The sequence below is a fragment of the Tetrahymena thermophila genome, assembly GCF_000189635.1.
Source record: "Tetrahymena thermophila SB210 genomic scaffold scf_8254370, whole genome shotgun sequence".
In the NCBI taxonomy this organism is placed as follows: Eukaryota; Ciliophora; class Oligohymenophorea; order Hymenostomatida; family Tetrahymenidae; genus Tetrahymena; species Tetrahymena thermophila.
Genome location: NW_002476154.1, coordinates 179,732 through 192,028, shown reverse-complemented (window position 1 = coordinate 192,028; position 12,297 = coordinate 179,732). Strand labels below are relative to the sequence as shown.

Here is a 12,297-nt window from a genome sequence, read left to right as displayed (position 1 = left end):
TATTTAAATAGTCTGATATAATATTAAATTATTTATTTATTTAAATTGATAAATTATTCATCTAAATTCATATTTTTATTTCTATTTTGTATGTCTAAAAGTTCATCTTAGCTTTTTATTATTTATTTTTAAGTGTTTGGTGACTTTTCATTATTATTTATAAATTTCAGCTCACTATTATTTTAACAATCAGTATCAAAACAACCTAAACAATTTTTATTATTATTATTATTATTATTTAAAGATTTTTATTTTTTTTTTACAGTATTTAAATCGGAGATTAAAAACCTCTTTTAGTTAGATTTTAATTTTTGTTGACTTTTGTTAAAGTATTCTTCAAATATCTATACATCTTCAGTAATTTCTGAATCAATCATTTCTTTACAACATTAAGAATTGAATTAAGTATAACGCGATCTATCTAAAATATAGTCTTGATTTTAAATGCTTTATAAATTTTGATTTTTAAAGCTCTGAATGTTTAATTTATCATAAACATTATCTTAAACTTCTCTAAATAATTTAATATCAATCAATTCTAATATTTATGTAATAGATTTCTCTTCTTAGTCTATAGTGACAAGACAAATTTTATCAGAGTCTTTAGTTAAAACACTCATTGAAAGTCCTAACAAAAGTTGAATTTGGCATTCTGAAAACTCCTTTTTAAAATCATTTCCAATTTTTATTTATTATTGACTTTGATTTTAGATCTTAAATAGATTAAACTAATTGCTTAATCGATTATTTTAAGTAGTAATATACTCTAATGATACTACAACTTATAATGATATATTCTTATTAAACCTAGAGTATTCTTCAAGCAGGGTCAAGTCTTAAATTTTATGAGCATCAAAAATATGTTTAATTTTATAGACAATACGGAAAGGTATATTTGAAGTCATATTTTAACTGCTTTCATATAATTCAGTGAGTATTTCAGCAGCTTTTTTATATTTCTTAATAAAAATAAAATATTCTGAACGACTGAATTAAAAATATTGTTTCAGTGTCTAGAGAGTCATTCTGCTATTTGTCAAATTATTTGATTAAGTGAGTTCTAATAATTTATTTTATTGATTTTATATTATTTTATCTAAAAACTAAGATTAATTAATCAGTAATTTTTATTCACTAGCATTTTTAGTTGAAGTAATTCTCCTCTTTAAAATATCTTAGTTAATAGATTTACTTCTAGTAAGTATTTTGTTTTATGTTTCAAAACTATTTTGGCTCTCTTAATTTTAATTATATATAACTTACATATTTATTGAAGTGTTGTTAATTATATCTGAAGTATCTAATTTATAATGGGAAGGTGTACTTATTTAGTTTTATCTCATTTTCATAATAGGGAAAAAAAGTTTTTTTGAAGTGTCTTATTATTACTGTTAATGTTCTAATTCATTAAAATATTTTGATTAAGCTTATTTTCTGAAATCAAAAGCTATTTCTTTTTGCAAAGTAGCATTTTCTGTTAAATTTGGAAGTTCTTTTTCTCTTTGCTCTTATATTTTTTCTAAATTAATCAATACAATTTCAGCTTCTTTGAATTTTTTTTTTGTTTTTTCATATTTAAATTAGTTATAATAGCACTTAGAAATTAAGCAATTCATAAAGACTTTTAAATACTAAATTTCTGGAAAGTAGTCTATCAACTTTAACTATTCATTAAGTAAATGTTTAATTTCTTTCCAAAAATTAAAGCTATTTTGATTGTTTAATTTGCTTGATGAGGAATTTAAACTTTCCTAAAATGCCATTAGAGTTACTATATAATTTTATTACCTATAAAATAAATTTAAAATGAGTTCTTATATCTAATTCTTATCTTCAGTTTATCTTAATATTTATTCAGATGATTTTGCATTTTACTAATTTAAAAAGTATTTGCTTGGTCTTTTCAATTTTGAGGTTTGTTAAGTTTTTGTCAAATTTTATTCTTATATATTTTCGTAAATTTATTTTTTATCTTATGTTATTTTTCTTGATTTACTAAAGTGGGTTTTAGTAGTAGTAGGTTTTTAAGATATAGATATATTTCTCATAATCTATCCTTAAGTATTTAGTTCTTAAATGTCATTCGAAACTCTTTTTTCTTTTGAAAGTTATCTAGATTTGCTAAAACTAGTTTTGTTATGAATAATTTTTTGAGAAATAGAAATATTTCTTGAGCTTTATTCCTATGGTTCTGTTTAATAATTAATATATTCTATGTAGGAATACTCATAGAGTAAATTAGCATATAATGAATAAGGATTATTTTAATAATAAGTTGAAAGCTCATACTTAGCAAACATTATTGCGAGTGAGAAATGCTCTAAAGCTTAAAAAAAATGTTCTTAGTTCAAAAGTATATTACCTATATTATTGTGAGTTACACCAGCTGCGCTGTAGTTCTAAAATTTTGTGAAAAACTCTACTTTTTTACTCAGGCTAATCAATGTCTTTCCTTCATTTTCAAAAAAGAAACTTTCAGATGTGTATTATATCATCTCAAACATATCTAAAAAGCTCTAATAAAGTAAATAAGTTTCTTAAGATAAGAATATAATATCTGCTTTTTATTCATATTCTTTTATAATTTCTGAAATATCTACAAGCTCCTTTAATTAATTGATTTCTTCTAAAGTTTCTTTCATACGAATGATTGGCAAAGTTATCAATTTTTATATCTAGATTGCATAATATATAGCTACAATCAAAAAAATAATACTTATTGTGGCAAGTGTTATTTAAACTCCAACAAACATATTTGAAAAAAAGCTTAGCAATTAATTAGTAAAAGTTTTGAGATCTTCATCTGAAATAATATTTATCTAAAGGTAAGCATATTATAGTTAAAGGCCTTCTTCGTTTGTGTACTTTGTTACAACTTTAGGAATTTAATCATATTGGATAACAGGATTAAAAATAATTTTATAAGTTGTCCCATTCCTAGTATAATCCTTCACTACAGCCTGTTGACTTAGATTAAGCATTTACAAAACGTTTACATAGCTATTTTTTTCTTTAGAAAAAATCCATTAACTGTAAGTGTCATTAATAAATTTCTAAATATATTGGGCTTAGTCTTGTTCTTATAAATATTAGAGCTCTGCGCTATAAAAATTGTCAGCTTAAGTCATATTTGCGAAATTGTATTTATTTTTTGAATTAAAAAATATTGAAAGTGTTCTTGGGTCTATCACATAATACTATTTAGAACTTTAGATAATATTTTAAAAATAGTCATAAATATTTGAAAGCATAGCTTCAATGCATTAAATATGACTATTTTCTATATTTTTTGTCTATTAGTTGTAACGCTTTGCCATTTAGCATGTATATTAAGATAGATATGAAGGTGTTGCTGCAAGAGAAACTTTGGGTGGGTTCATAAATATTGAAGTATGATTTAAGCTATTTAAATAAAAAAATCTGCATCTTGGGTCATAGATAAATTTTCCTTAGTAACATGTATTGCTATCTAATTTTGAACTTAGGGAACTATTTGCAAAATTAGTAAGAACTATTCCTTCTTAGCTTGTAAATATATTTACTTGCTAGTAAGGAATAGTGATTACATTCGATATATTTAATCTACTTTAGTACTAAATTGTATTCAAAAATGGAATTAACCTAGTTAAATTATAAAGAATTTCTTATCCTAGTTTATCAAGTTAATTAATTTAAGTGGCGTTTTGTTAATACCTATTTTATTTCAAAATTAATTAATATACATAATTGCCAAAAAAATTTAGCTTTTAAATATAATAAAAATAGAGAGTGATTTAAAAACTTGAACAAGAGAGAAGTAAAATAAATAAAATTAGAGGAATCTTAACATATTTATTTAGAGAAAAATTATTGTTAAAAGAAAATGCTAAAATAATAAAAAAATTATTTTCTATTGAAAAAATTATGGTTTTATTATTTAAAGAAAGGCTAATTAAGTTAGTGATGAAGTTTTTGAATAAAACAAAAATGGTTACCAGCTATTTACGTACATCCTGTTTTTAAAGGCTAATTTAGTTAGATCTGGAGTTAATTTTTATTAATATAACAGCATTTAATTCACAGTGCTTGGTCTATATAAATGGCTCATAATAACTTCACCTTAGGTCATTTTTTCATGCAACGAATTTAACATACTAATATAGACTGGTATCTTATAGATTTCTCTGCTTAATCTAAAAGAAATAATAGACTCAGTGCTACTGCTAAATTTTATTTAGTTTTAAAATATATTCTAACCATATTCGTTGATATATTGCTTTGTATATGAGAGAGCTATTTGTAAACTAGATATTGCTACGAAAAATATCAAAACAACTGGAATTACTGAAATCACTATCAATTTCATTTCTATTTACTAAGAAGCTTTTTTAGATTTATTACTTACTTCTAATTTATTTATTATTTATTTTTTATTTGTGATCAAAAGATTAACTTTTTTCTATTATCTCTAGTAACTAACTCTTTTATTACTGGATTATACTTTTATGAGTCTTAAATTTTACCCGATTATAATTATACTTATAAAAATCACATGTTGTCTATATTATCAGAAAAGAACACTCAAACTAAAAGACATAATTTATTCTTTCTTTGAAATTATTTAATTCCTTTTTTTATTAACAACTACAACTAACTACAGCTAGAACTACATCCCCCATTTATTTCTTGAGATAAAAATGACAAATGAAAATGAAAATTTCACTTTTTTTGTAATAACTAAAGCAACTCTATTTAAAAATGGTTGCTTGATTGATTTATATTGAAAAGTATTTTAAGACAAATAATTATTTATATTTTATAGAACCAAATAAGTGCAAAAATGTTTATTAATTTTATTTAGAACTAAGTAGGCTTAAAAATAAAGAAAATTTTAGTTTTAATTCTAGCCATCTACTGCTTATATTTTCAAGAATTATAAAATTAAATTTATTTGTTATTAATTTTTATTGCTTTGCTCAAGTATATAACACTTTAACTCTAAATTTTTCAATAAAACATTAATTGATAACAAAATATTTTTTATTTACTTTGTATTTTTAAACGTGTTTGTTTTTAGATAAATTTCTCATTTTTAGAATTTATTGATAATTTTAGACATATTATTTTTCATAAATTGAGCAATTGAAATATTAACATAAAAATAAATGTACATAAAAAAAGTAATCAAAAATATTATTAAATTCATCGTATTTCAAATTTTTTTGATTTTAACTCTTTAATATTTTATCAATTCAAAAATTATATACTATTACCAGTCTCTAAAACTGTATTCATCAAGTTTAGTTAAACAGCGAATTTATCTTCCCCTTATTTGAATTTTGAATAAATAATTTTTTTATTCTATAAGATTTACTAAATTATTTATTTATTAAGTAATTCAATCAATTTTATTTGGGTTTATTTTTAATAAATAAAAATATACCAATCATTTATTATTTATTTTTTTTTTTTCTTCAAAATAATATATTAAATTTTGATTGGCTAAATTAACTCAATATTTTTAAAGAATTATTAATTAGAATCCCTTTATGATTAATAATTGAAAGTTTTATAGATTATATACTATAGCTCCTGATTAATTAAGGGAATTCCCCACCTCCACTTCCTTTTGGATAATTAATAATTTGGTTCTAAAATTGTTTTGATCCTTATTATAAGTGGTTGGTTCATTAATAATCAGGAGTTAGAGTAATTATTTATTTGATTTTTATGTTAAAGGTATATTTTATATTTCATAAAAATGAATTTATTTTTCTTCCATTGAAAATTTTCAAAATATAAAAATTTTAAATATATATTTCAACAAACTTATATATGAAATACTCTCATCAAATATTATTTTTAAGTTTCTTATAATTTAAAAATAAATAAATAATATAACAATTTAGAAAGTATTTAAATAGAATTCTAATAATGAATTTTAACTAATCACAATTCAAAAGAAAATTCTTCTTTAAAAATTATTTGATTTAAAAAGACATCTTAATTAAATAACAATTAGAAAAACAATTAAACTACTTGATCTGCATAATATTATTTGGCTTAAGGACAATTATAATTTTTATTTATAAAATAATTAAGAAAATTTTCAAATAAAATGGGTATTAACATGATTTAAAAAAAGACTTTTTGATTTATTCTCACGAAATCTTAGATTTTAAAAAAATTAAAATAGAGTTTTTTAATGGTTTTTAAAATATATTCAATAGCATTAAATATAAGAATAATATAAAAAATAATTATTGTTTTAGAATATAAATATTAATTGATTTCATCATAATTATTGTTAAATATTTATATTTTTAAAACATTATTGCAGAATTTTTTTTATTTTTTATTTTCTGTATTCTAAAAAAATAAGACTAAAAATATAATATTTTTATAGTTAAATTTTAATAATCGATGCATACTCTCAACTCATAAATAATTTTAAATTAAAATAAATTTTATAAATAAACAAATTATTATTAAATCTATAATTAATTTTTGTTTTCTTCAATAGTATTATACATATGAGAACTGTGTGAATTTTGAGAAGCTATTTCTTTTGAAGATTAAATACTGAACAATTTCATTATAACTTTTAAAAATTTTAATTACTTCTTTATTTTTGTGATTATAAGACTAACTAAAAGTATCATGTAATTAAGCTTGAAATATGATAATTTAAATATTTAACTCCACTAAAACATTACACATGTTCAAAAATAAAGAGTCTTTTATAAAATTTATTTAATCTGTTTAATAAATTATGAATTTTAATGGTTTTTCCTATTCAAGACCACCTAGCTATTCGCTCATATACTATTTATAGACTTAGAAATTTGATTTAGATGGATTATGTATTTAATTGTAGTTATTTTCTGCAATTGTGTATATATATTTATAAGAAATAAGCTAATCCAAAGCTTTTGCAATAAAATCAAAAAAAAAAAAATTTGATTATTCAAGTTTGGTAATAGATGTTTTTTATTATATTTTACCTAAATATTCATAGATCTATAAAAATAAACTTTTTAATTACTAATGAAAACATCCCGAAAGTCTGTCTTAATTTTTTTTTTCAATACTCTGGTTTTTAATAAATTAAAAATAATAATCATTTAGTTAGTCATCAACACTGCTTTTTTCGCTATTCTAAACACAATTTTATTTTTAGTCTTGAGTTTATCTAATTGGCTGAAAATTTGAATAATTCATTTACCCTTTTAAATTCAAATTAATTTAATTGCAAGTTGTTTGATTGTTGATAAAATTTTAAATAGATTTATTTTGTTAATTTAAATCTGAAATGAACACTTTTCTATATTCTTTGCTTATTTGCTACTTACTTTTATTCAAGTGATCTTCTTCTTCTTATATCATTTAATTAAAATGCTAGAAGACATTATTTGATTGCTATTAATAATTAAAAGACTATGTCTCACAATTGTTCTATTTATCTTGTTTACATAATTAGCTTTCGTGGCTTTTTAATAAACTACTGTTTGAATTTAGAGTATTTATTTTATCAAATATATCATTTTAAGTTTATCTAAATAAAAGAGGATTAACCAATTTTGTATTTTATATAATTGTCTATTCCTATAAGTCTAAAGAAAATAAACTTATTTTATCAGAGCTTTTTTTAAGTACTTTGGAAATTAGTTTTTTTAATAATAATACTTAATTATCTTTAAATTCTTTTCTCTAATTAAAATAACTTTGGCTTTTTTTAGATTAATTTTATAATATATTTTGCTTATTGCTCTAGTAAAAGTCTTAATTGATATTGATTTGGATGCAAATGACAATTTATATAGATAAATTTTTATTAAACCTAGAATATTCTTCATACAGTATAGTATCTTCAATTTTAAAAGCATCAAATATTTATTTGAGGTTAAAAACTATTCTGAAAGGAATGTTAGAAGTAATTGTTTAACTATTCTCAAATAATTCCGTAAGAATTTCAGCAGCTTTTCTGTATTTTTTTTTGTAAATAAAATATTCTGATAGACTATACTAAAGATACGAATTGAAGTTTTGATAAAGAATTCTCATATTTGTTTCGCTTTTATCATTATTATTATTATTATTCTGTTAAGTATTGTTTTAAAGATCAAATTTATTACTACTATTGAATAATTGAGTCTATTCATTTTAAGGATTTATTAATTAATGTCTTTTAATTTTTGTTTATTAGAAAAAGCTCAGTTAGCTTTCTTAATTTTATATTTTTTTACTCAACAGCATCTTTTAAGAAGCTTCTAAACTATTTTAATCATACAATTCTGACTTATAATTTAATAATTCATGATTATTTGCACTTTAATTATTTAAAGAACCTGATAAATCTAAATTAAAATATTTTGTTTAATTGCCTGTTTTTTATTAAGTCAACTGAACATTCTAAATAAACTTATGATATGATTCTGACGAATGCAAATTTTTTTCATTTAATTAATTGATACATGGTTTATCTTGCTCAATTTCATCTAAAGGATATTATTTTGGAATAGAATTACTTTTAAAATGCTGAGAAGCAATTTCTAATATTTTCAATTATTTTTATTTTACCTAATTACTTAATACATGTTAAGCAATTTCAAACTTTTACTTTGCTTTGAAGTATTGATATTGTTTATAATAGCATTTAGAAAGCTAACAATTCATAAACATTTTTATATATGAAAACTCCTGGTCATTATTAATTAAGTTTATTTAATTTTTAATTAAGCTTTTTATCTCTTTCCAAAATTAGAATTATTTTTACTAATTTTGCTTTTTATCTTAATGTTCTTAAAAAGATATCAAAGTAATGATTTAATTCTGCTATCTGTGAAATAGATTTAGTATCAGTTCTTACACTTTTTATTTATCTTATTTTTATTTTATTAGTTAGCTGTTATTTTTTTTGTTCTATAAACTTTTATTTGATATCGTTTAATTCATTTATTGTGATGAGTTTGTTTAATTATTTGGTATTTCAACTTTTTGTTTATTTTATTAGTTTTAAAAACCTTTTTTTACAAATTGACTCTTAGGAGTATTATTTTTTTTTAATTACTTTAAATAATAACTTTAATTTTCTTGATTTTAACTTATATTCCCATCTTAAGCAAAAGCAAAAGAGTGTGTTTAAAGAAAATTTTAATACAACGAATTTGGATTTTATTAATAATAAAAAGTTATCTCGTATTTTGCATACATTATTGCTAACTAAAAATTCTCTAATGCCTAGAAATATTACTCTTATTTTAGAAGTATATTACCAATATTATTATAAGTTAGTCCAAGAGCATAATAATTCTTAAATTTTTTAAAAAAATCCACTTTTTTGCTTAATTTTATTAAAATTTCACCTTCATTTCCTTCAAAATAATTTTCTGAAGTGTACTAAATCATCTCAAGCAAATCCAAAAAGTTTGTATATAGACAATATATTTCTAAGGGTAAAAGTAAAAACCAATCTCTTTATTAATATTTTTTAATAATCTGTGAAATTTCGACTAATTCTTTCAATTAATTTATTTTTTCCAATAATTTTGTCATGCGGGCTATAGGTTTATTAATACTCTTTTGTATCCGAATAGCATAATATATTGTAATAAACAAAATAATAAAACTTATCCCTATAAGAACTATTTATGTAATAATATACTAATTTTAAAATAAATTCAGTAATTTATTAGTCTATATTTTGAGATCTTAATCAGAAATAATATTTATCTATAGATAAGCATATTCAAGCAAAAGACTTTACTATTTTGTATATTTTATCATAAATTTAGGAATTTAATCATATTAAATAATAGGGTTAAAAATAGCTTTGTAAGCTGTTCCATTCCTAATATAATCTAATATGATAATTTTTCTACTCAATTCAAGCATTTAAGATAGATTCATATATCTGTCATTCTCTTAAGAAAAAACCCAAGTATTATAATTATCTTTGATACATTTGAGAATCTATTGGGTTTAATTTTGATCTCCCAAGTATTAAAGTTCAATGTTGTATAAATTATCAGCTTAAGTTATATTTGTGAAGTTATATTGTTTCTTTGAATTAAAAAATACTAAAAGCGTTCTAGGATCAATTACGTAGTACTACTTAGAACTTTGTATGATATTCTAAAAATAATTATTAATATTTGATAAGTTTAATTCAAAACATGTTACATATCGATTATCTATTTTCTAAGTAAATTAATTTTAATACATTAAACTTTAACAAACATACTAGGATATATAATGAGGTGTAGCAGAAGCTGATATTTAAGGTGGATTCATAAATATTGAAGTTTCATTTAAGCTGTTAATAAAATAAAATCTGCATCTAGGATCATAATCAAATAATCCTTTATAGCAATTAGAACTATCTAACTTAATATCCAGAGAACTGTTAGCATAAGTAGCTAATATAATTCCTTCTCTTGAATCAAATACTGCTGTAAATCTAAATGGAAGAGTTGAAATTTTTGAAATATTTTAGTTTGATGAATATTTAATTGCATTCATTAATGGAATCAAAAGTGTTAAATTATATAAAATCTCCTTTCCTTATATATCTAATTAACTGATTTAAGTAGCATTCTATTAAAACCTATAATATAAAATAAATAAGCATTTTGTAAAAAGTAAATATGAATAAATTAGATAAAACATTTATATAAAATTAAAAATATTATTAACTTTGCAAATAAAATTCCATTTAATAAAATATTTTTAACTTTTATGTTTGTATATAAAAAGTGTGTTATTAATTAATTATATACCAGCTATTAATAGACATTTAGTTTTTAGCTACTAATTAATTGAGATCAGAACTTATTTTTGAATAATATGTTTCAATAATATTTAAAATACTTGGCTTGTAATGACTATTAGATTTAACATGACCTTGAATGACTTTTTCATGAAAAGAATTAATAATATTTAGGTTTAATGGTAATTTTAATATTTCTTAACTTAATCTAAATGATGTCAAACATTATATGTGACTACTCAATTCTATTTATTATTAAAAGATGATATCACCATAATCATTCAAATATTTTTTAGTGTATTGAAGAGCTATTTATAAGCTAGTGATTGAAATAGCGAATATCAATACTATTTCAAAAACTAAAATTGCTATTATTTTCATTTGATATTTTTGTATGATATTACTTATTACTAAAACTTCTACTTTGAAATGTTTATTTCACCAAATATATTAATTATTGTTATTATAACTTTTATTCTAATAATAAATTACAATTATTATTAGTTTTTTATTAAATTCTTTCTTATTTTTGAATTTTAATTATTATCAAAAATTTATTATCTATAAATTTGTGATTGAAATAATATTATGTATGTGTAATTAATTATAAAAATATAAAAATTATTTTACTCGTTTATTAAAAATTAAATATTATTGTCTTATAATTAAATCAAAACATTAAATTTAGCTTATTTTTTAAATAGAAATGGCATTTTACTCTATATACAATACTTGAATTTATATTTTATAAAACATGAAATTTCTCAATAGTATTGAATATAAGAAAAATATGTAAATTTTGAGAAGCTATCTCTTTAAAAAGTTAAATACTAAATGATTTCTTCATCAGTTTTAAATATTTTTAATATTTATTTATTCTTAAAAGTAAAAGAGAAATCTTTACTCGTTTCTAAAGAATTATCACCTTTTTCAGTTAAAAAAATGATAATTTAGATACGAAATTCTACTAAAAGACTACATAATTCCAAAAATAATTCTTCTTATAGAAAATTTATTTACTATGTTTGATAAATTAAAAATTTTAAAGATTTTTCTTACTCAAGTCCATCGAGTTATTTGCTCATAAATTATTTACACACTTCAAAGTTTTATTTGGTCTAATTATTAATTAAGTTGACATTCTATTGAGAGACTTTATAAGGATACAGAAAGGAAATCATCTAATCCAAAGCCTTTCTAATAAAATCGTAAAAGTAAAAGTTTTGAAGCTCTGCTTAATTTATTATTTATCGTTAAGATTATTTTATAAAATATTTTTGAACCTAGTTATTAAAATTTATAAATTATTCAATCAAACAATTCTATTTTTTGTTTTTATTTTATTCTAGATTTTGTTTTTACTAATAATTTTGTTTAAATTATTCTTAGTTATATTATAAAGAAAGAGAAATGTTAAACTATTTTTGTATTTAATTGAGCTAGTTTATTTATTAAAACTATGAATAACAAGAACTATTTTATATCACATTCTAATTTTAAGAATTATTTTAAATAATTGTTTAGCTATAAGAGTTTTCTTGAAAATTATT

At 20.4% G+C, this 12,297-nt stretch overlaps 3 protein-coding genes across 3 annotated transcripts; all 3 read right to left on the bottom strand. All coding sequences in view use genetic code 6, as the record gives it.

Moving 5' to 3' along the window:
* Window positions 1–166: 166 nt before the first annotated feature.
* Window positions 167–4,345, bottom strand: TTHERM_00760680 (transmembrane protein, putative; the record flags this gene model as incomplete). The annotated part of the gene is made up of 3 exons (XM_001031684.2): window positions 167–205; window positions 264–3,693; window positions 3,975–4,345. The coding sequence occupies 3 exons, from the start codon at window positions 4,343–4,345 to the stop codon at window positions 167–169; spliced, it is 3,840 nt and encodes a 1,279-aa protein (XP_001031684.2).
* A 2,150-nt stretch (window positions 4,346–6,495) lies between these two features.
* TTHERM_00760670 (hypothetical protein) lies at window positions 6,496–8,661 on the bottom strand (the record flags this gene model as incomplete). The annotated part of the gene is made up of 4 exons (XM_001031683.1): window positions 6,496–6,983; window positions 7,071–7,286; window positions 7,332–7,534; window positions 7,838–8,661. The coding sequence occupies 4 exons, from the start codon at window positions 8,659–8,661 to the stop codon at window positions 6,496–6,498; spliced, it is 1,731 nt and encodes a 576-aa protein (XP_001031683.1).
* A 1,486-nt stretch (window positions 8,662–10,147) lies between these two features.
* On the bottom strand, window positions 10,148–10,500 carry TTHERM_00760660 (hypothetical protein; the record flags this gene model as incomplete). The annotated part of the gene is made up of 2 exons (XM_001031682.1): window positions 10,148–10,172; window positions 10,223–10,500. 2 exons carry the CDS (start codon window positions 10,498–10,500, stop codon window positions 10,148–10,150), a joined length of 303 nt encoding a protein of 100 aa, XP_001031682.1.
* Between the last annotated feature and the right edge of the window lie 1,797 nt (window positions 10,501–12,297).